At 42.0% G+C, this 23,508-nt stretch overlaps 1 protein-coding gene across 2 annotated transcripts in view; it reads left to right on the top strand.

Moving 5' to 3' along the window:
- The window catches only part of SFMBT1 (Scm like with four mbt domains 1), an 85,037-nt gene that overhangs the window by 35,214 nt on the left and 26,315 nt on the right, over positions 1-23,508 (top strand). The window contains exons 1-6 of one of the 2 annotated variants that reach the window (XM_069812460.1): positions 7,622-7,888; positions 8,317-8,484; positions 15,970-16,064; positions 20,950-21,190; positions 21,636-21,724; positions 22,638-22,884. In XM_069812460.1, the coding sequence (XP_069668561.1) occupies positions 8,457-8,484; positions 15,970-16,064; positions 20,950-21,190; positions 21,636-21,724; positions 22,638-22,884 (700 nt within the window). In that variant the 5' untranslated portion in view covers positions 7,622-7,888; positions 8,317-8,456. Of the gene's footprint in view, positions 1-7,621; positions 7,889-8,316; positions 8,485-15,969; positions 16,065-20,949; positions 21,191-21,635; positions 21,725-22,637; positions 22,885-23,508 lie in introns of those variants that run through there. The other variant, XM_069812459.1, reaches the window with a different exon arrangement.

The raw sequence follows: 23,508 nt of genomic DNA, 5'->3' as shown, positions 1-23,508 counted from the left end.
GATTAAATAATAATTTCTCGTGAAGGAGAGTTGATGGTTTGTTACTGTGGTCCTTGGACAGAACATACCTACGTAAGGTGAAGTCTGCAGCCAGAGCTGCTGAAGAAGGGTTGGTCACCAGGATGGTGCACCTGTGACCTGTTACAAAAGAGGAAAATTGTATGATTTGACCGTAAGGGACAGCTTAGAGGGGCAATAGCGAATGGTGGTAAACTCAGACTACATCTGGTTACAGTTGGTCTAGCAACTGCAAAAAATGTGGAAACATAGCTGCCCCTGTAATTTATTTTTTTAAATATAGGAATAATGTAGGAAGGTTTTGCTTTTGCTTTGGAGCATCCAATATGCTATCAAGGTGGTCTAGAGAAAATGTTGGTGATCGTACCTGCAGTAAAGGGCGATTCAATGATGTGTTTATCTTTGATAAATCCTTACATAAGCAAGCAAATAAGCTCCTGTTTATAGACCTACTGTTCCATACGTGTGTGTAAAAATAACGCTTTAAAGAACTGCAAGTCAGCCAAAGGTTTCTCTTCTCTGCGTTGGACAGGATAATTCCTTCGGCAGCTGTGACTAATGAAATTGGTAGTATTTTTATTACTTTGTTCTAGAAGCATCAAACTTTATTTGGCCTACCTGTAGTCTACTTTCTAGGCCTTGCAGGGCTGTCTTGGGAAGATTCGGAGTGTGCTAACAGTGCTGAGCCAAGGCCTTTGTGGCAGGTGGTTTTCTTTCCTGCAAAAGCCACTGAAATTGATCTTTGCTCATCACAGAACATAAGTTAAAATGGCTTGAAAAATTGGAATTCCAGCATAAATTGGAGATGGTGAGAAGTCTTCCACTTCGTCTTTTGTTTGTGGAGGGTCAGATACTAGGTAGGCATGTGCTTGTGAGATACTTACTTTGTTTATACAACAGAAAGTTAGAAAATATCTTGAGTGTTATCCAGGCTTCTAACTGTTAGTGACTAAATAAGAGAAGACAAAAATACAAGAAAGGTCTTAAACCCTGAAAAGGCTTAGAGAACTAGGAGTTTGTGTGAGGTATGGGACTCTGGAGACCCTTTCTTGGAGAAGTAGGACCTCTGCCAAGGGCTCCAGCAGGGAGAATGACAGGGGCATGGGGCAAGAGGGAAGGGTGTAGAAGTACATGTGTATAATACTTTGCTTCTCAAGAAAATAATTTGAATATCTGGTCTGACAGCTGTGTACTGTCCTTCTGGTGCTGTGGGTACAGAAGGACAGTTAATGGGCGCTTAGAGAAGCGTTGATGTGGTTGTTGAATCACAAAACACAGAAGCATGTGGCAGATTATACAGAGGCTGGTTTTGTGCCTACCCTGCTCTTGCAGTGTGAATGGAGTTAAAAAAATCCTCGAGTCAGGGAGAGGAGAGTGAGCAAAGCATTGGCAGCTTGCACACTCCTGCGGCAGCGCAGCTTTGTGGGGTTTTGGTGAGTTGCTTATCCGAGTGTAGCAGGAATGATCATGCAGACAGTTGCTGATCTGTGAATTTTAAACGGTTCGTTACCATCACATATATTAAAGATTTCTTATACTGAATGCTGTTCTGAATATTTGTTTGCTTTTGCCTCTCTCAGTCCTGATTTCAAGGGTGAGATTTTTTCAAAGGAGGCAAATATCTGCCGTTGCACCCTGATGGAGGTGGTTGCTGATTTGCTATGGCAGGTAATCAGCTGTATCTTTCCACTGAGTTGACAGCATTGTCTAGCCAGAGTCTCTGACATTTTCCCCCAAAAGGATATGTCTGTTTTAAGGAAATGTACAGCCCCTAACATGGGGGTTTGGATGTTTCTGTACTACACGTGCATTGCTACAAAAGAGTGAATGAAACTTGCACTGAATAGCTTGAAAGTTAATTTTCTCCAGCGCTGTTGATTTTGGTTCTGATTGAGAAATTTGCTTACTAGGTATCTTACTTTTTTTGTGCTGAAAATACTAAGTAAGGGTACTCCAAACTACTGTGATACAAAACTCACCAGTATACCTGTAATGGACTTCACTAAAATGTTTATGAGGAATCAAGTGCTACACATTCTAAGTAGACCCAAAATAAACTTGGCTTCTACATGAATAGTTTATTATGCTGGGTTCCGTTTGTGCTATAGATTTTGGATTTTTTAAAAATAAATTCTATTGGTATTTAAAACACTTCCACTTAAGTTGTCATCCTAGATGGCCCTTTCCATTTTTTGACTTTCTTCTGTCAGTGACGGGTTGGCAGAGACTCAGTCAGGCCAGGTGGAGAGGGTGCAAATGTGTTTTCTGGGCCAGGTGGAGAGGGTGCTCTTTGTCCTTGGGGAGGGTGCAAATGTGTTTTCCAAAGGCCTGATGTTCTCTGCCTGGCTTATCTCCTAGGGTGGAGGACCCTGCAACTGCATTTTGGCTAGCTGAGATCTGCTTGTATGTCGATAAGGTGTGTGGCCTGCAAGTACCCAGTCGCATACCAATCTTGAACATGCCCCCCTTCCCCCCTGGAGCCACTGTCTCATTTTCTTGTAGCAAAAGGGGCAGCTGAGGCCTATATTTATCATTGACTGTAGTGCTGTTAGATTAGGAAAAAAGGTTAAAAAAAAGCTTGACGTCTTTTGCAGGCTGTGGAAATTGCTTATTTCTGCAGTAATAATAAAAGCAGAGGGTGAGTGAGCATCTGGAATTGGCCACAGGTTGTAACTGCAGTTGTGCGCAGCAGCATCAGGCATAAGGCTTGAGAGGGTCTGTGCCCCTGCTTTTCAGAGCTCCATCCACTGCAGTGGCAGGATTGGGCTGGTATGTAGGGTTGGTGCAGAGTCTTCTCCCTGTGAAGGAGAAGTCTCTCCTTCCAGCTAATTTTGTCATAAAGAGTTCTAGATCTTAACTACAGAAGAGCTTTTATGATGAACTTGTGCGTTAGTAAGATGAATTGGGATTATTCACTGAAAGGGTCACTGAGTTAAAGTGTACGAGGAAGCACAGGAATGACTGGTTGTTTCCTATTTATAACTGTACACTGGGAAAGGGTTGCTGCTGTGGCTGGGCGCTCATCTGTATGTGTTTGGTACTTCGCATTGTTCTTTCTGAACGTTTTTCAGACAGAAGTTTGTAACAGAGGGCTGCTTTTGTCCTGAATGGCTTTTCTTTCTGAAACGCCAACAAGAATCTCCACTGCAAACGCTGGACCTAATTAGAAGATGTGCTGAACAGGACACTGTTTATGCCACAGCTGTAAGTCCTACAGTAAAAGAATTTGTTACAGAAACTCTTTAGATGAAATGTGTGTGCCGTCTCCTCTCACAGGGAACTCAGTATTGCCTTGAAGTGAAAAAGCACAGTTGTATGTGTGAATGGGCATAGGGACCAGGATGACATTTACCCCCTCTCCTCCCGCCTCCAAGGTATGGTCCAAGAATAACAAAAAGGACCTTCACCTTTCCTTGTGAGCAGTAGATTTATCTTCATATTCAGTGGCAGAGTTGTAGGTTTCAGGCATTGAAGAACCCCTTCCCCGCTCTGACAGACCTCTGCAACAGGTTTTCTGCCTGTCTGTGCAGAGTGAAGCTCTGTATGGTAGACACAGGGTTTTGAAATAGATTTTACTGGATGCCTTTGCATGAAGGAATTTGCTGAAACCTGATCCTTTCTGTAGCTTCTTCCCCAGTCCGTAGGGGTGTCTTCTGTCCCCATTGTCTCATGTGCCTTTGTTTTAAAATAATATTAAGCCTTAGACACCAGCTGATTTACTTTAATTCAACATCCAACTTATGTTTGATTTCTTTTCATATTCAAGTGAGCCATCTGGCTTTAATGAACTGTAACTGTTTTTAATGCTGCCTCCAGTTGCTAACATCTGAATATTTCATGTGCTGAAAGGAGGTTTGAAATGCAGAAGTGAGACTGAAGAGTCCAAAGTATTTCCAAATCAGCTCTGTTCCAGCAGCACTTGTGCTCCGCTCCCCTCGAGATTTATCAAAAGATAATCTTTGGGGTGCCAGACTGTAAGCATCAGCCATGGCGGGTGCTAATTACAAGTACTCTCAATTTTGTGTATGTAAAACACCAGAGCTGCTTATGAAATCCTGAATAACTACCCAGCTTGACTTGGGCACAGTATCAATCAACTTCAACAGGAGCTGCCAGTATTTGGCATTTTTTAAATAAACAGCCTCTTTGGTGTTTAGGTTTGGGTTTGTTGTTTTGGTTGTTTGTGGGGGTTTTTTTGGGGGGGGGGGGGCAGTATGGGGTGGTGTGTCTTAAATATTTCCATGTTGCAAAAAAAGGTAAGTTAGTTTTACATCACCTAGTTTAGTTATAGAAGTTAATTGAGAGCTGGATCCCATAAACTGAAAATATCTTAATTGCAATTAAATTCTGAGGGTACTTTGCCAGGACTACGCTATTAGAAACCAGTGGCATATCCCCAGATTTGTTAGACTACATGCTTTGCTCGACATTTTTCACAGCGTTGCCTTTGTTTTGGCTTAGCAGTGTGACAGCTGATAGACTTACGATAGGCCATTACTGAGAAATATTTTGATTAATGATTAAAAAGTATTTTGTTGGTTAGTCCTTCACTGTGTGCCAAGCATCGTGCAGATTGCCAGTGACATCATCTTCCAGCATTATTTCATAAATGGTAGAATAAATGGAAGCTTAGACTGTCAGTCTGTCGACAGGAGGAAAGTCTTCAGAAAGGGTAGGCTGGGAACATGTGGTTGCGTTAGCTTACCCTGCACTGCTTTGTCCTGAGAGCATGGAAGAAGTACATAAGGAACCAAAGGAGACTGATAGAGATTGGTACCTTAATTTCTCAGTGACTTTCTCGTAGAGTCAGAGCTGAATTGGGAGTTAACTTGTGACCTTGTAGGTATATGCTGAGCACAGTATTTCTGAGCTGGAGAGGAGTAGGTTAGAAGCAGTATAGCAGAAATTGGCAGCCGAGTTCCCTTCCAGATGCATTCCTGAAGCTATAATGAATAAAACCATATTAATATCTTCTGCATGGTAGATTTTTGTGGCATTAAGCTACCATTCAATAGGAGCTCTTAATGATACCTCTTGCTACTCTTAAAAATTTTTATTCTCACATGTAATGAATTTTTAAAGTTGGCTGTATTTTGATTGTGCTTGAGAACTTCCTGCACCACTGAGCACTGTTGGTGGATACTTCTTTAATTCTATTCAAGTTTGTTGTTTTGTTTGCATATGAAGGAGGCTATCAGTGTTGTAGACAGGAGATTTCAGCCAGGCCTTTCAATGCTTTGCACTGCAGTTCCCTAAAATTCATGCCAAAAACTGTAGCTCAGTCTACAGTACAATTTTGGCATCTCACTTTCAGTTGAAGTGTAACTCAAGTTTGGTTTGACTCGTGTGATATTGCCAGCTAGCAAGCCTGGATGCTCCACAGACGTGCTCAGGACATTTGCAGCCTGCTACACAGCATTTTACAATTAAGCCATGGAAATCCTCCACAAAGTGGAATTACGGTACTTTGAGAAGGTCTGGGGGGGGGGGGGTCCCCCCCCTTTTTTTTTCCTTTCCAAGTTCTCTGTGTCTGAATGGTGGAGGCATGTCTCGGTTAACTTGCTTTGCATGGTGACCGTGGGAGCCTAAAGATACTGCTATCAGCAGGGACAGGGACAGTGCCCTTCCTGGTCCCAGCCACAGGCGTCTGCCCAGTCCTTGTGCCTGCGATTACGGAGCTGCCTTCTCCGTTCGCTCGGAGAGGCTGCCGAGGAACGGGGGCAGGCAAGCCGGCAGAAGCGGTCGCTCTCCCACCTGAACTTCCCTGTAATAGAACTACTTCTTCAAAATGCTTCATTTTTTAACAGATAGACGGATTTTCAAAGGAAAAAGCATTTAGTTAGAATTTTTCACACCAGCTGTACTTCCCAAGCTGCTTATTTGAATGACAATATAAATGCAACTGCAGCCTGCATAAAGCTGCTTAAGATCTGCTGGCACTTGTGGTGGGATGGAAGATGCTCTTTCAGAGAGAGAAGGGCTGGGTAGTGTCTTAGTCATTTGTAGTTACGGTGTGTCCAGTCCAGTTATACCTTCAGAAGTCAAATCATGGTTGCACCTTTAGAAGCAGTATCGTATTGGAAAATCTCTTAGTTGTGATACTCATTTTGAAGTAAGATTTTAGTGTTTCCATCTGCTAGGCAGCTTGCATTACTTACAGATTAGTCCATGCTGTAGCAGAAAAAAAAGCCCACTTAAAATAGTTGGTTTCTTTAACCTTAAAAAAAAAAAAAAAAATAAAAAGAACCCTCCCACAAAACCTCTGTAAGGATTATTGGGTAGTCTCCATAGACACTATAGGTATGCAAAACTCAAAAAAATTTAAGACTTTTCAAATGTGTTAAAATGTAGTTATTAAAAATGTGTTTAGGTGAGAAGTGCAGCCTGTGTTTTTTAAAACCTGATTTTTAGTCCTTTGCAATATTTTTGGTATCTTGCTTAAAAAGAAAAAACACGTGCTTCCCAGACATTCAACAAGAATGCAAAGGATATTTGAAGATTATCTTTTTTTTACAAGAATTTTTAAGCCAATAATCTTGTTTTTGAGGCCGCCTCATGCCCCATCTCATTGATTTATAGAAAGTTGTCAGTCAGAGTGTGATATTAATAAAGAAACACGTAACCTAGGCTTTTATTTACTATAGAACTTTGCTTTAGTGGAGAATTTTTTAAGGGAAGAATACTCGCAGTGCATTGCCAGTGCAGTGAACTAGTGGGCTTGCTTTAGATGTGTCCTTCCTTGGTTTCTACCATTAATAATGAAATAATGATTTAACTGCTCATAGGAATAGGTTTGAAAGTTATGGCTATTTATCACAAAATGTTTAGGAGTGTAGTTCTGCTCCTTTATTATATATATATTTATATATTTTGTTACATATTTAGGTTATTTTCCCCTGATACACATCGGGGCAGGAATACCTTCAGCTTGCACAACTATAAAACACTCTGTGTGTGCACATGCATGTGTGTACTAAAACGAAGGTGTGAAAAACAGCCAGTTTCAGGGCATTTTTTTTTACATGTACCGTCCTCAGATGTTCTGCAGGGCAGCAGTTTCTGGTTTGGGGTAACAGGATAAGACGTTAAACAGTTCAGCCATCTACATTTGTACAGCCTCTGTATTTGTAGCGTGGGTTTGTCAAAAGAGACCGCAAAATTTTCTTGTCGTGCTGTCTCCAAACAATTTGGGAGTCTGGTGGCAGAAGGGCTGTGTCCCTTGGCGATGAAGGTGATGCTTAAGAAATTTGGTGAGTGGAAGGATTATGAGTTACGGGTAGGCTGGAGTTGTATCACTTGTTTGTTTTTTCTCATACCACAGGATCATAATTTTAATGTAATGTAGTTGGGAGCAGTCCTCTGCAGTTGTACAGGGCTGCTTCTCCTTGAAGAACCATTGGCATGGCAGAAGTCAATACAGACATCTTTTAAGTATACAGTATGAGAGGTGACTGTTACCTGTATTGAATATCTTAAAATATGTTTTACCAGCTAATATACAGTAAAATGAACTGCCGTAAAATCCAAAGAAAATGTTAAGACTGGTAAAAGAAAATGAAATTAAAACAAAGTACATCTCTTGGTGTACAGAGTATTAATTGTTTTTTCCACTTCTATAAGAGACAACATTTTGATAATAAATGAGCTACTGTGTCAAAGCATAACAGTTTCACTGGTGTCTTCACGTCCCGTTAAAGGGATGAAGTGATGGCTCCTTGGTTGAACTGTTACAAATCTAGGAAGTTTAAAATGTGTACATATATTTAAACTTGTCTTACAGCCATTCAAGGCCAGAGTTGCTAATTGCCTGAAGGCTTGTGGACAGCAAATGGCTAAAGCATTAGAAACACACAGCCTGAGCAGACATTTTGTAAGCCTCATTGTACTCTTTCTTTGCTAGCATCAGTTTGGCTTTCTTGACTTCAGGCATTTTTGTTGGTCCAGGTGACAAAGGAGATGGATTCTTGTTTTGTCCTGCTCCTAAGACATGACTTGGTTAGTTCCCTGCTTCTTTAGCCTTGTGAAGGGTTGAAGGAGCTTTTGAGAGGGGTGGATTTGTTGGGGGGCTAAAGAGATGTTGAAAGTCAGCTTTATAATTGCCTGATTTAGGAAATATGTTTTTTCTAGCATCAGTTTGGTCTGCAGATGAAGGATGTGGAATAGCTAAACATACATAAATGCAGTGAGATGCCCTTGTTTGCTTTAAAGTTTTTGGCTTATTGCTGGAGTAATGTTCTTAATGTATCTTAAAAGTAGTTAAAATCCAGTAAACATTTTCTTATCGGTTGTTCTTTTCAGGTTTTTTTCAGGATACCTTCTTGAATGTCCTGGCTGCCAGTAGAATTGAAGGCGGGAGGCAACTCATGACCACCAAACTGTGACAGCCTTGGATTCCCCTGCTTTTGGCTGCTCAAAATAATCACTGGGCTACTGTGGAGATGAATGGAGAACAGCAGTATGATGCAGGTAATAGTACAGCTGAGCTCCCTGGCTAAAAATTCTCAAAAAAATTGGCAAATGAGATGGAACAAAGATGAGCGCAGTGAATGTTTCATAGTGCATGTGTCTGATGCTGTGTACTGTATACAGGGAGAAACTCAAATTTCAATGACTGTGGGTTAGATTCTGGCTACGGGGCTTATGTTTGTTATTGCTCTATTTCAAAAGCAGGGTGTATCATTGGCTTAAAGGAGGACAAAATCTAACCCACCTTAGTAATTGTGTTTTAAGAAGCTGTGTCTTTCCTCTTTGTGATACCACTATGAGATGGGCTTATGAAAAGCTCAGTGGCTTTAACGCTACTATTTTAAGGCATTTGTCTGTCAAAGTGGTTAATATTATCGTGTTCTGTCCTTGTGTTCATCTTGTTCTTAATATTTTGACAAGGTTATGCTGCTGGTTTAAAAAGTCAGATAACTGAAGTTGTTTGCTGCCATTGTAGTCTGTCCTGTTTTTCTGATGTGCCTTGGTGTGCCTGCTTTGATAGGCTTGGGATATCAACTCCTAACCTGCTGCAGAGTGGTATATTATGATAAATTAGCTCAGGTTTTGGTTCACCTTGAAACACTAGGCTGGGAAAAGTGATTGTCTGGGGTAGCTGGGGATACTAACAGCTTTCTGAAACACTTCTGGAATTGTACACTCTTGCGGGGGTAGGGACCATCCATTTTTCTGACTTGACTGCCATGGTTTGATCCCTTTCTTTGAGGAGGTCCCTACCTATAGTGTTGGTACAGGTAGTATAAAGTAAATTTGAATTTGTAGTTACCAGTGTAAACAATTGCATTAGGATTTTATCTGAGTATTACTTTCCTTTGGTATTTGTCCAACAAGCAGCTCTTCTCATAGGACAATTGGTAGTTTTTGTACCTTTACTTTATGAAAGTCTAATTGCTGTCAGTGTTACTGAAGAAAAGTTAAATGTGATTTTAATCTACAGTGCTTTTAGAAGAATGCTATCATCTGCTTTATGATGCTGAAATATGCTTTTTGATTATTAATTATAGCCAATCAGTCAAGTTGTTGTCAACATTATATCCTCAAATAAGCAAGAAAAAGCAGCATGCTCAAGTATGCAGAATGTCTCCAGGCACATGCAAACACTGTTTCCTCTGCTAGTGGAAACTGCTAACTTCTCTCATGTAGTGCAAGAAAGAGAAAAGGCTTTGAGCAGCTGAGAAGAACACTAAGGACACGTATACATGGTCAGCGATGGGATGTTCACAGGCACATCCTGCCATAGTAGAACCTTTATTGACATTTTTCCATCTTCCTCAAAAGGTATCAGAGGTCACACAGTCCTCCCTGTGTGTGCTTTCGGAATAGCTAGGAAGGGTTTGATACTGCATTGAAATTACTCAACAACTATTTTCCTGAGCATGGTATTTGTGCCTGGTTTGAGTACAGGTGGCTGTGAAAAGCAAACAATAGCTGAAGAGAGCTTTACTTGCTGAGTTCAAAGCTAGTTTCCAGCAAATGCTACACATGTAAGCATAAGCACATTGATTTTGTTGTGCCCTCTAATATTGTTTCCTGAAATGCTTTGAGTTAGACCAGTCCCAACCCCTACTGGAACATTCCCTTCATATTCTTTGACTGGTGTCATTTTTTCCACTTGATGATTTTTAGCAGTTTTGGAGATTCCGCTCTGTCTTTTTGGTTGTTACATACAGGCTCTCTGCCTACAAGAACCCAGACGGTGGTCAAGGTTGTTGGTTGTGATGCTCTCCTGCACTACAGGGGGATAAGACGACTTTCATTCTTGTCACAGTCTTCCTCAGCTGCTGAAATTCCATCCTCTCTTTATTTATTCATGGCCTTGCAGCCAGTATAGATGGAAAAGATTAACTGTTATTAAAATCAGATTGAAATATATCTAAGTTTCAGGGTGAGAAACCTTTAGGTTAGACTTAATTGAAGGTCTTGCAGACTTCAGTGTGATGTACTTAAATGTCCAATATGACAGTCTTCAACTAAATCACATTAAAGATGCATGAAAACTATTTGCAGTGAGAATTTAACTCAAATCCAAAGATCAAAACAGTCTGGTGTAGGCTGTTTCCATTGCAGGTATTTTTAAGGGCTAATGTCCTTAATATTTCACTACCTTCTTGTGTCCAAATGGTACAATTCAGTATTCTTTCTCTTCCTGTATGCATCAGAGAGCAGCAGGACATAATTCATGGTAAAATTCAGAAAGGAAGAGGTAGTGTTCAAAATGATGGTAGTAGAAATAATGATAAATGGGAAGCAATACCCCTACCTAGGAAGCTTCTAGTATTCTTACAGACAATTTTCTCACCTCCAGAGTGGATAAGAGTTATCCACAGAACCTCTGTAGGACACTTCTCCGATTTTACCTGAGATAATGTTAGCTTGATTTGAAAGCTTTACTGACAGAAACTAGTTGTATGGTGAGGCCACAGAGATGAGACTCACATCTGGTTTCTTTCCCCACCTTTGCCAAAGTTGTTCTTTGCCACTGAGCTAACATGTGGCTCAGTCATCCTGTCTAATGTAGTGTATTGGGTCTGCATGGCAAGGTTTTGGTAGCATGGGGGCTACAGGGGTGGCTTCTGTGAGAAGCTGCTAGAAGCTTCCCCTATGTCCGACAGAGCCAATACCAGCCGGCTCCAAGACAGACCCACTGCTGGCCAAGGCCAAGCCCATCAGCAACGGCAGCAGTGCCTCTGGGATAACATATTTAAGAAGGGAAAAAAAGTTGCTGGGGCACAGAAACTGCAGCCGGAGAGAGGAGTGAGAACATGTGAGAGAAACAACCCTGCAGACACCAAGGTCAGTGAAGAAGGAGGGGGAGGAGATGCTCCAGGCACCACAGCAGAGATTCCCCTGCAGCCCGTGGGAAAGACCATGGTGAGGCAGGCTGTCCCCCTGCAGCCCAGGGAGGTCCACACCGGAGCAGATCTCCACCTGCAGCCCGTGGAGGACCCCACACCGGAGCAGGTGGGTGCCCGAAGGAGGCTGTGACCCCATGGGAAGCCTGCGCTGGAGCAGGCTCCTGGCAGGACCTGCGGACCTGTGGAGAGAGGAGCCTATGTTGGAGCAGGTTTTCTGGCAGGACTCATGACCCTGTGGGGGACCCACTCTGGAGCAGTGTGCTCCTGAAGGACTGCAACCCGTGGAAGGGACCCACGCTGGAGCAAGGGAAGAATGTGAGGAGTCCTGCCCCTGAAGAGAAAGGAGCGGCAGAGACAACGTGTGATGAACCGACCGTAACCCCCATTCCCCGTCCCCCTGCGCTGCTGGGGGGATAGGTAGAGAATCCGGGAGTGAAGTTGTGCCCGGGAAGGAGGGAGTGGGGGGGGGGAAGATATTTTAGGATTTGGTTTTATTTCTCATTACCCTACTCTGGGTTGATTGGCAATAAATTAAGTTCATTTTCCCTAAGTCTGTTTTGCCCATGACAGTAATTGGTTGAGTGATCTCTCCCTGTCCTTATCTAGACCCACAAGCCTTTTGTTGTATTTTCTCTCCCCTGTCTAGCTGAGGGGAGAAGTGATAGAGTAGCTTTGGTGGGTACCTGGTGTCCAGCCAGGGTCAACCCACCATATATAGGAAAATATGTCTCGGTGTAGTAGAAAGCTGAATTAATTTAGGACTTACAGCAATTAAGAATATGGGGAGAAAGAGAGAAACATACATGTATGTACACCCATTTTATTAGATTAATAAATTGTGCTTTAGGATTAAATGGATTAAATATGATTTTGCTTCTTGTTATCTGTCATACAAATTTGCAAGTTTGGTCACAGTAGTGAGAGTTTCTGGTGTAAATATCTGAGGTTTTATTGAGCAGTTTGAACTCAGACTGATCAGGACATTTAATACAGACATATGGCCCCTCAGGAATGTAGCTTCATTAAACTAGTCCTCTGTGTATCCTGGGATCTGCTAACCTGCGAGGGTCTTGCAATAGGGTCTTGCAAAAAATACCAACGGACTAGATCAAAGGCTTGATTTAAACGGCCTGCTCTGCTGCAACTGTCCTGACAATAAAACCAGAAAAGCAATTTCATTCTGACTCTCAAAGATTTCCAGCTAGCATGAGCCTTACCAGAGGGATGGTCCTTCACCATACTCTTGGAGGGTTTCTGCATTCAGATGTTGAAAAATAGATACTTGATTTCTGAGATTTTTCATGGTTTATGTAGTCCTACCACATGCCACAATTAAAAAAACTAATTTAGTGCTCTCACTGTGAAACCTCATACAGCATTTTTGCTTTGAGCTTTATTCAACGAACTTTTCATGTTCCACATTGATTCAGTTAAGTAAGTGCTGCGCTAAATAACCTGGAATGCTGTGGCAGGGCCGTGTATGAGAAGCAGCAGGTAGATCTGTTAAATCCTATAGCTAAGCATGGCCCTCAGCTGTGCCAGTCTCCTAAAGGAAGGAAAGCACCTGAACTCCCCAGCTCTGCATGCTCGGTGGTTGAAGTACGAGGCTAATCACCTAGCCTCATTTAATTGTAAAACCTTAGTAAAGTGTAAATGCAAGCTGAGTTGAACTCTTATGAATGAATGGAACAGCAAAAGTTCTGGGTGCTTTTTTAAAAAGTTTTTTAAAAAATCCCTCTGACTCAACAAAACTCCCTAAAATAAAGCAGGAGGAGTATTAAATTTGCAATGAGTGTTGGACAGGAATTTGTGATTTATTTTGTTTTCTGTGAAAAATGAGTTGCATGAGAGCATCTGGGTGTGCTGGTGAGATTTGGGCACTGTACAGTACACAGCAATCGGAGCCCTTCTCACCGCAGTGCAGACCTGGAAGGAAACAGCTCTTTTGGATATGAAAACATCCAGGCTGCAGAGACCGTGGATGAGTGGAGTGACAAAGGACCTGTGGTAACTCTGATCCAGTTGGGAACTGGTTTTAACTGCCGTTAGAGGCGAAAGAGTAGCTGGAGCAGCATGCAAACTGGCTTTCTCAGGAGCTCCTTGCAGCAATTAAGTGGCAACATAAGTTACTAATTGACCCTTTCAGTGTGTTAAGTGACCTGTGCCTCATTTAAGGAGCTTAACTGCCCCTTAGACAGTTATCTGATGATAACATGTTATTGAAGACTTGGTGCTGCAAGCGGCTTGGTAAAGAGCACGGCTGGAAAGCCTCAAGATCCGTGTAGTATTCCCAGGTCGAGCTACTTGGCTTTCAAACTTGCTAAAAAGCACAGAGCAGTCACGTTGCTTTATGTTTCCCTTCAAGCAGGAATGCATTAGACATTGCAAGCAGTGCTTTTTACATACAAAGTGCTTTTGGAGTTGGATGAAAGTGGGGTTGTTGCTGCTGTTTAGCAGCTGGGTGCTTTTCTTTGGGAAAGGGTGAACTGGCGTTCTCTAGGCAGGAGAAAAATCAGACAACGTTTGCTCTTGGTTTCGACTGATTATGGATGTGTTCAAGCTGATGTTTCTTCCCACTTTGGTTCTGCAGCTGTAGACTTAAGCATTTTTATGGTTATATTAAAGTGCGGTTTTAATGAGTTAAGAAATCTTAATCTGTTTTAACAACATTTTGCAATGAAATTATGTTTTTCTTAGAATGACTTGCAGCCAAAGCTTTGATCAACTCCACCCTAATTTGCAAACAGCTGTGGTGTGTTCCTTAACCTCTTTACTCCCTCAAAATTTTTTAAAAATAAAATTACTTGCTTCTGCCCTTCTCCAGGTCTATTTCTTCAGTAAGTTAAAAATTATCCCCTGAAAGCGATGGTGACATTCAAGCTCTGAATTTTTTGAGCTCTGGGGCTTATGAAGGGCCAATATAACCAACTGTGGTTGTTTAAAAATAGCAAAGTGAAATCGGGTTTGGGAGAGATAAGAGCTGCCTTTAAAACAGATACTGTCATCAGCAAACAAAAGCTAATTGAATATACGTTTCTAAATTTTGGGAAATTATAATTCCTAGAAGTACAATGAAAAGTCAAAGATAAGCTTAACAATCAGTTTGAAGATAAAATGAACCTACTTTACACTCAAGACTTGTAGGGTTTTTAGACAATTGAATGTAGTTCAGAATTTTGGGCAAATATTTGCCCCTCTCTATTCAAGTACTAAGAACTGCTGTGAAGCATACTTAGCAGGTTGTCAGCATGTCCATGGGTCTGATATGGGCATGTAGTAGTACTTCATTCTTTTTTTTTTTTGGACATGTAATGTTTCCTGCTCAAGCTACTATTCCTTGAAAGAACAGTTACCACCTGTCCTAAGAAAGTCAGAGTGTGTAAGAAATGTTGGTGTCCTATAATCTTTGCTGCGCTCTCCCTGTGGTTGTGATACAGAGAGATTTCTCCATTTTCAAATACAAACAAGGTATCAGGTTTCGTTGTACCAAGAGAAGGAAATCTCTCGTGTTCATTCATAAAGACAACTATTATGCAGATTGGTAGAATTGGTCTAAAAGTGGAAATGAAAAGCTTTACTTTTATGTCATGTCACTGCCATCCCATTTTGCTGGTGAACCTGAAGCTGTAGTTTGTGTGTTGAGGTTAAAAATGCCACTTACCTGCAGTGGGACCTTCCCTGGTCATCCCGCACTGTGCCTGCAGGAAAAACATAATGTTGCTGCATGCTGAACTAAATAGGGCACCTGAAGTCCAACCTGTGTTGGTTGTGGTGTCTTTTCAGCATAGCGGGTTACACGTTGGAGAAGGTGGGAATAGGAAGGGGGCAGGGAAGCAAGCCAAGAACTGCAGGGGAGACCGGGGCTGTGGGACAGGCTTGACAATAATAGAAAATCTGACTAATTTGTAGTGTGGCTCACTACAGCTGCTTGCTTCTCTAACAGCCTAAGTGAGTTTTGAACTGTGGCTTTAGTGGTTTTAGCACATTTTTTGTTTTAAATGCATCCAGAAATGAGATTTTCTTGGTCTAAAGAAGCTGTTACACCTTATGAGCTGGGTTTTTTTAAGTGACTAATTTGAGTGTTCTTGATTTCAGTTGTGTCTCGAGCTGTTTTCTTTAGGACTAGCCTGAGTCGTCCTCTGTGCTTTTGGTGTTTTATAACTTCTAAATAAATACTATCTAACTTTAAATAGAGGAGAGTCATATTTCAGGGTTTTTTTCTAGTCTTTCTTTTCAAACCTCTTACTATTGGTATTGCTGTTTCCTGGATGACTTTTAATTTAATACACCAAAGGTCCAGTATGCCCAGAGTTTTGAGTCTCTTATATTTGTTGATACAAATACAGAACTCTTCTGCCTATATTCTCCTCTCAGCAATTGTAAACAATTTCTGCTTAAGCAAAATCCTCAGGATCTCACTATTTTTCAGACGAGATACAACTTAAAGTCTGTGTGTTGAAATGTGTAACTGAAGTTCACTGCGCACTTGTGTCCTCAGTCACTTGGAATTGAAGTGGGTTTTTCTGTAGTTCTTAGTAGCCTGAAACTTAAGCCAACAGGTTGCTAAATAGGAGGAATTTGGCTTCTCTTCCAGATGCTGGTTCCAGTGTGGAAGAAGTGGAATTCAATTGGGATGAGTATCTAGAAGACACAGGAGCAACTGCTGCCCCCCATGGATCTTTTAAACATGTGAGTAAGGGAGTGTATGTTTACTTACCACCTCCTACATCGGGTTTTTTTGATATACTGAATGTTTAGGGTTTCTTTGAATGAGTTGATGCTCTCAGATCTGGAAGACTTAACTAGAATCATGTTTCTTAAAGAGAAATGAGGAATTTCACCTTTTTATTACTGTTGTAATTATTATCTTGTCTTCCTCACTGTCTGAAGCACAGGGTAATCCCATCCACAAGTGCTGAAAGTTAAGGGGCTCCTAGTCTTTTCTGCACCAGAAGATAAGCTTAATTTTTCTCATGAAGGCCAAACTGGCCAGTCTCTTTCTTCTTTTGGTGATTGCTACTGGATAACTGCTGTGGAAGAGCTAGCTTTAGAAGGTTGGTGGCATAGTTCTTGAACAGCAGAAATCAGATGTGCTCTCAAAGAAGGTTTTAATGGTGGCTTTCAAGGAGGCCAAGGAGAAAATAATAGCTCTGCCAAACACTTGACTGGAGTAGTTAGAAAACTGATTAGGATAATTTTTGATCACGGCCTTAATGGATAGTATGAAGTCTTGATAAGCCCTTGTCTTTGCCCTTAGATATCTTTAATCAAATGTTTGTTGGTAAAATCATGCACTGTCCTGTTGGGTGAGATCTGAATGTGAAGTCTGCCTTCTTGTCCTGGGTTGTCAGTGAAGGTGAACAGCACAGAGCTGGTTTCCAAACCTCTTGGATCTCTTCCAACAATTGAAACACCTTCCAGACTGCCAGCCTGTATTCTTATCCAGCTCTATTAAAGTTACTGTTTTACAGTCTTTCAAAGACTGGCTGTGGGACTTTTACCACGGCAGTGAGGGTAGTGACTTGTGTGTGGCACATTGCTTGGAAAGCACTCCGTGGTGCTCAGGTTTTTGGGTCTGGTATCACCACTTTTGGTACAGGAGACTTGCATCAGAAGGAAAACAAACTGAGGTCTGTTCATGAAGGATCAGAAAGCATTTTGAGTCCAAAGGTAACCTGCAGAAGTGCAAAACATTAAAGATCTGTTAAAATGTGGCAGTTGTGTTAGCAGTAAAGATGCACAGTAGATGTGGACTTCGCAGAGGCTCTTCCATACGCTGGGATGTAATTGTAAGCTTTTTGTTCAAAATAAGCATTCGGGTATCTCATTTCAGAAGGGGAGAGGCCTGTGCTTGCTTTGTTTTTGCTCAGTGTACTAAGGCTCTAGCAAGAGCAAGCTTACTCAGAGCGGTGGCCTCCATGCAGCCCACATTGAGGGAGAAGCATGGAATTGGAGCAGCGGCATTTTGCAGTAGTGCAAGGAGTGGTCTGTCTGGTCCTCCGGTGTGGTTTACCTTACTTGATCTCTGTTAAAGAAACTTGCTATCATAGCCTGGACATTATACAAACTAATTGTAATGCCAGCCTTACAGTGGTGGCCAAGTGAATTAACGCTGCAGCTATATTTTGTTAATCAGCAGGAGACACACTTCGAATGACTTTGTTACTCCTGCACTGAACTCTTGGCCAGCTCAGCTGTGTCAAACAAGAGGTCTGATGGCTGTGGCCGTGGTCAGTAAAAACGCAGTTAGTTTTAAACCAAAATCCACGGTCTGTATTGTTATTATTCCCTGCGTGTGCAGAGCACGGTGCGGTTTTGCTGGTGCAAGTGACAGTGCCGCGGAGAGTGCTTTAGTGAGCAGGCGTGGGCGAAGCCCAGCCGCCTCGGCCGGTCCTTTCCTGCTGCGTCGGGTGCCCTCTTGTGGGCAGCGCCGCGGAGGAGCCGCGCTGGGGGAGCTGGGCTGGCCCCGCTCCGCACCCGGCCCGGCGGGCTGGCCGGGCCGCTGCACGGGGGGTTGTGAGCGAGCCTGGAAATAGAGGCCTGCGTGTTCAGAAGGGGGCCGCCAGGCGTTTGCTAGCTGAGTTCCCTCAGAGTCTGTCTGGAGGCCGATTTTGATGTTCTCTGTATAATAAGCTTGGCATAAAATTTTGGAAAGTTAATGCTGACACTGAATTGACAAGCGGAGAGGAGCACATTACAGCAGCGTCACATCACCTAGATCTTGCTGTGAACAGGAGTTCAGTAGTGCAAGGTCACATGCTCAGGATTTCTGCTGTCCGTTAGAAGGCAATGGTTTGGAAAAGGTAGAGGAGGAGAACCTCAGTGTCTCTGTGACAGCCTGTCTGTGTTACGAAGCACTAAAAAAATGTTGGTGCGATTCCAAGGTACATCAGGTGAGAGAGCCTACAGGCACTGATGTCTCTGTGCTAGCGACTGCTGGTCCCTCCAGCTGGAATCTGTGCAGTGCTAGTTGCTTGACTTGAAGAATGACTTCTTTTTATAGTCTACCATCAGGAGAGCTAAGAGGGGACTACCTTTGTACTCTCAAAAAAACAGAAGGGAGAAAACTAAGCTGAAGAATAACATTGGCACAAGAGCAAATGGACATGTATAAATAAATAAATTAATATAAATAAATTTTAGATGGAAGCTTAATGGTTTTGTTTGGTTCTTTTTAAATATTGGAGTGGTGAGACTGTGACCAGGCTCCCATTATGAGTGGTGGGGGAGCAATACCGAACCCATGTTGTAGGAGAGTACATGATCAGGTTAAGAAAATGTAATGCGTGATTACACAGCCTGTGTTAGCAAAGAACTAGACTTGCTGGTGGGAGAGAGGACTTTTTCATATTTGTATGCTTTTAGTAATTCTGAAAGTTTTGCTCTTGCTATGAGCAAGATGCGTTGGAAAATGTAAGCTACTTCTTCAAATTAAGTGTGTTCTAATGTTTCATTTGTTTGCATTTTAAAAATTAAACAATATTGAGATCAAAGTGACTGTTCTGCCTACAATCTAGCAGGAAAAAGAGCTTACCAAAACCTGGAGTTGCACTGGACGCCAATGTTGTCATCCTCCCCCCTACGTCTAAATACACGTTCCCTAGAAATGTTGAATGCTCTTTTTTAATTCCTTTCTGCAACTTATATGTGTGTGTAAATACATATTAAAACTTAAGTTAGTGTTCAGCATCATCTGAACACATGTATTTGCTGTGTGTTCTTGCGTGCTCCTAATGCCTTTTGCCTGTTCATTATCATTACCTCCTTCTGAGCTGAATCGGATCCCCAGGTCTGACCTGTGACCTGGCACAAAGCGGGGGGATAGTGCTCGGTGGGAAGGAGGGCCTGGGAGTTGGAGCTGCCTAAGCAGTGCTATCACGAACCTCTCGTGGCCATCTCAGCTTGCCATATGTGCAGCAGGAAGCTGCCACTCTCAGACCCACTGCTCCAAAGAAAATACTCCCCGAGCTTCCACAGCATCTTCTGCTAGCTAGTGTGCTCAGTGAGCCAGCCTAAAGAAACAAGTTTTGTGCTTTAAACCACTTAGTGGTGTCGTCTTGCCCAGCTGCCAGGAGAGGGGGCTAACTTCTTGGTCTCTGCTGTATCCACCGGGGAACATAAATGACAGTGTTAGAAAAATGCACCTGAGTTCAGGGAAAGCTCCATCTGTTGCTGTTGGTTTCATTGAATGCAGCTCTCTCTGCTGTGAGGCTTTGCTGAAAGTTCAGGTATCAGAAATCAGCTGCACAGATTTCCCAGTTCCTCAGACTTTGTGTCGAGCTCATGGCTTTTCTCTCAGGAATCAGAATATGAAGTCTTTCTTAATATCTCTTCAGCAAGACAACTATCTTTTTGAAGAGATGACCTCTGTAATACCAGTTCAAAATTCCTGCAGGTATTGGGTCCTGCTGTTTTGTTTTTAAGAAGGGGTTTCTCTAAGTGAAGGGTATTAACCTAAAGGATGTGAACAGTTAACAGAGGCATATGCTTTTCTTTCTAATGTGGTTCTCTTAGTTTTATTTTTAGCAAACCAGTATGTGCTGGCTGATGAGACTATAATAGCTATGCCAGTTACTGAACCGTCAGCGCAGAACTGGTAATAAATAACCCAGAAAATATCTACTGCATCTGCATCATACTGAAAGCCTTTTTTTGCAGTTGAGTCAAAGAGGAAATGGAACTTGGGACCACTTAAGAAGGAAAACACTGGTTACATTCAGCTGAGAACAGGGGATTGACATGTTAGATTTTTAAGACTGAGGCCATGGAATTAAGCGTAGCTCAGAAACATACTGTAGTGAGAGCAGAACAGGGTCCTTCTGCTCTTTCAGGAATGTTTGAGCTGGGGGAAGTTTGGGATACAAGAAACTTAATGTTTTGCCTTCTCTTTTTAAGTTCATGTTTCAGTATCTGAATACTGTGCAGTCAGATTCCTGACCTGCGTGCGCGCACACACGCACACAGTATTTGGTGCTTTATTGTTGTCAAAGCCAGAGTTCACTGAAGAACACATAGTGTTTATGTTCTATGCAATTTATGTAACAATGCTACATACAGAATTATTTGGGTTCTTGCGTAGAGACATTAAAAATCCTTATTCTGCAATTTGTGCAGATTTGTGACTTCTTAAGTGAGCATGGCGGAAGAGACATTGATACTGTTACCTACAGCATGTGTATGTGCTTTAAACAGGCTCTTCGTCCAAAGAGGTTGAAAGACACAGTTTAACACAAAAAGTCTGAGTTGTGTTGCTGAGTTTGACCTTTAATTTTGCCTAGCTTGGCAGCCCAGCTTGAGTTGGAAAGCTTTTCAGTGGTGGGTGAGGTATTGTGCAGGGCAGGAAGATGAATTGCAAGATATTGATTTAAGGTTGAAAAGATACTATGAAATGCAAAGGAGATTTCATGAGTGATGATTCCATGTACACTCCAATCTGGTTCACATAACATGATGAAGAGACTGGATGGCATTTGGCTTGAGGTTTTTTGCTAATGAACATGTCTAAATTGTTCCCTCTGTGGTTCCACGAAGTATCTGAGAGATGCTCAAATGTGATGATCTTCTTCCTCTTCAGGTGGATACGAGTTTGCAGAATGGTTTTGCCCCTGGTATGAAGCTAGAAGTTGCTGTCAAGTCTGACCAAAACACCTACTGGGTAGCCACCATCATTACTACCTGTGGGCAGCTGCTCCTGTTGCGCTACGATGGTTACGGGGAAGACCGCAAGGCTGACTTTTGGTGTGATATCATGACAGCTGATTTACACCCAATTGGCTGGTGTGAGCAGAACAAGAAGATTCTCAAAGTGCCTGAAGGTATTGGCTCTATATGCAGAAGTGGGGAGTACATACAGAAGTATGCTTTTGTCCTTTGTAAGCCTGGCAGGTAGTCTTCATAATTGCTGTTATGCGCAGGTGGTGTTGCTGTGATGACAAGTTGAGGTTTTCTGCCGTGTTTTTCTGAAATGCCATGACTTACAGTAGGAGATTGCTTTTTCACCAGAGAGGAGTTAGCTTAATTTCAGAACTAGACTTATTTTTACAGAGACTTGTGGTTATCTTAATCATCACCCACCAAATTCTACTGCTTTGTCATTTCCTTTAAAGATTTTGTTGGGTTTTTTCTTCTTTTAAGGTGTTACTGGTGAGTATGTGGCAGATTCTTGTCAATTAGGCAGCACAAGAGCGTAGTAACGTCTTGTCACCTGAATAATATTTAACTGACAGGAAGAATCACAGTCTTTCTTCACTTTTCACTTAGGTATCAAGGACAAGATACCTGACCAGGAGGAATTCCTTCAGCGGGTGCTGAAAGGAGCATGCAGTGCTCCTGCTAACCTGCTGGAGGGGGTAAGTGCTGCAATGTGCTGCATCTTGGGTTTTGTCTTGATTTTCCCTTTTGTCATTAAGGAAATCCCTATTCAGATTGTCAGTTCAATTCCCTTTTTTAAGTTTAGGGAGCATTGTAATATGCTGCTGACCTTAAAGTTCCACTCTCTAGTGTTTCCTATTTATAGTATTTAATTTTGATAGTGTTGTCCTGAAACTGTCACTGCAGGTTTGGGCTGTTCATTAATTCTATCAAAAGAAAGACCTTTTTCAAACTCCCTTAGGTTTCAGTCTTCCTCCTATTCTTCTCCTCCTTCTTACAGCTCTAAGGGAATAATCCTTTATTTATCTAGCTTTCGTGTTGTCTCCTTTCTGAGTTGACTCCTTCTTTCACTTTTTTTTTTTTTTAACTAATGGGCAGGTTATTGTTTCACTTGCATTTTTGCTAGTGAAGAACCAAATTTGTATCCCCTCCTCTGCACTTAAGACAGTATTTACACCTTGTATCAGTGTCTGGTTGTAAAGTACAGAACATAATTTTTTTGGAAAATGCTGCCGACATCTTCTTGACAACTAACATTTTTATCTTTGTATGTTTTCTGTCTAGTCATGTTTGTATGCTAGATGACTCAGTTTTAGAAAGAGATTATTCATGTTTCCTTCAAACCTTGAGTATACAAGTCATAATGCTTCTGAAAATGATGAGGAAGACTTAAGTGAAATTTGTGACTGTATCTACAGGCAGTGCAGAAGCTCACCAGCGCAGCACCAGCGATTCTAAACATTGTCATTTCTGTTTTGTGTTAGTAAGGGACCTGTATTTCTTTACTTCTGTATTCATACTTTATTTATGCAAAAAGAATGTTTGTAAAGAAGTGGAATTACAGGATTTGTTTTGTTCTGTTGTACAGAATAATCTATGTTCTTTTTGTAGCTTCACAGAGGGAAAAATCCATTGGATCTCATTGCACCAGGGTCCCGATTAGAACTGCAAAACATCCGGGATTCCCTGGAAGCGTGGATAGTCAACGTGGTAGAAAATGTTGGTGGGAGACTTAAATTGCGATACGAAGGGCTGGAGGATTCTGACAAATTTGACCAATGGCTATTCTACTTGGATCCTTTCCTTCATCAAGTGGGGTGGGCAGCTCAACATGGATATAGCCTGCAACCACCTTTAGGTACTTCAAAACTTATATCTTATATGGTGGTCAGAGGCTAGAGAATACTGCTGCTGCTTTAGTGTTCTAAAGCTGCCTTCTGGATGCATATGGTGGTCACATAATCAGTGTGTGATCTGACAAATATTACCTAGTAAAATGTAAGTGAAAACACCAGTAAATAGTCCTACAAGACTTTTCACTCATTCAAATAAGTTGCTGAAATGGTTTTGCCTGTCAAAACTTTCTACCTGTTTGTGGAAAGGGAGGAACTGAGGAAGGGGTTGCCTTCATAGTTATTTTTGGTAGGTTTGTATTCCTGGTGGGGGTAAAGTCATCTGGTTTTGAAGTACTGCTCAACAGGAGCTTTTGCCGTTGTGACTCCAAGACCACTGGGCTAATTAAGGCACTGTCTAAAGAGGTATTATGTGGATATGAAAATGTCCTTAAAAATGGGTGCTCAGGGAACGAGTGCATGGAAGTGGAGGCAGAGGGTGGGACAGATGACCATGTTTTCCAGGCATGTGCATGTCAGGGTGGGTCATCAAAGAAGTGGGCCATAAAATGGCTGAAAGACAAATGGGTTGCTTATGAGCTGAGCGGTGATGTAACATGTTTCCTGATGAGGGGAAGCCTTGGGATAAA

The sequence above is a fragment of the Haliaeetus albicilla genome, chromosome 24, assembly GCF_947461875.1.
Source record: "Haliaeetus albicilla chromosome 24, bHalAlb1.1, whole genome shotgun sequence".
NCBI classification, from domain to species: Eukaryota; Metazoa; Chordata; class Aves; order Accipitriformes; family Accipitridae; genus Haliaeetus; species Haliaeetus albicilla.
The sequence above is the reverse complement of the archived record's forward strand: the minus strand, read 5'-3'. Positions and strand labels throughout refer to the sequence as shown.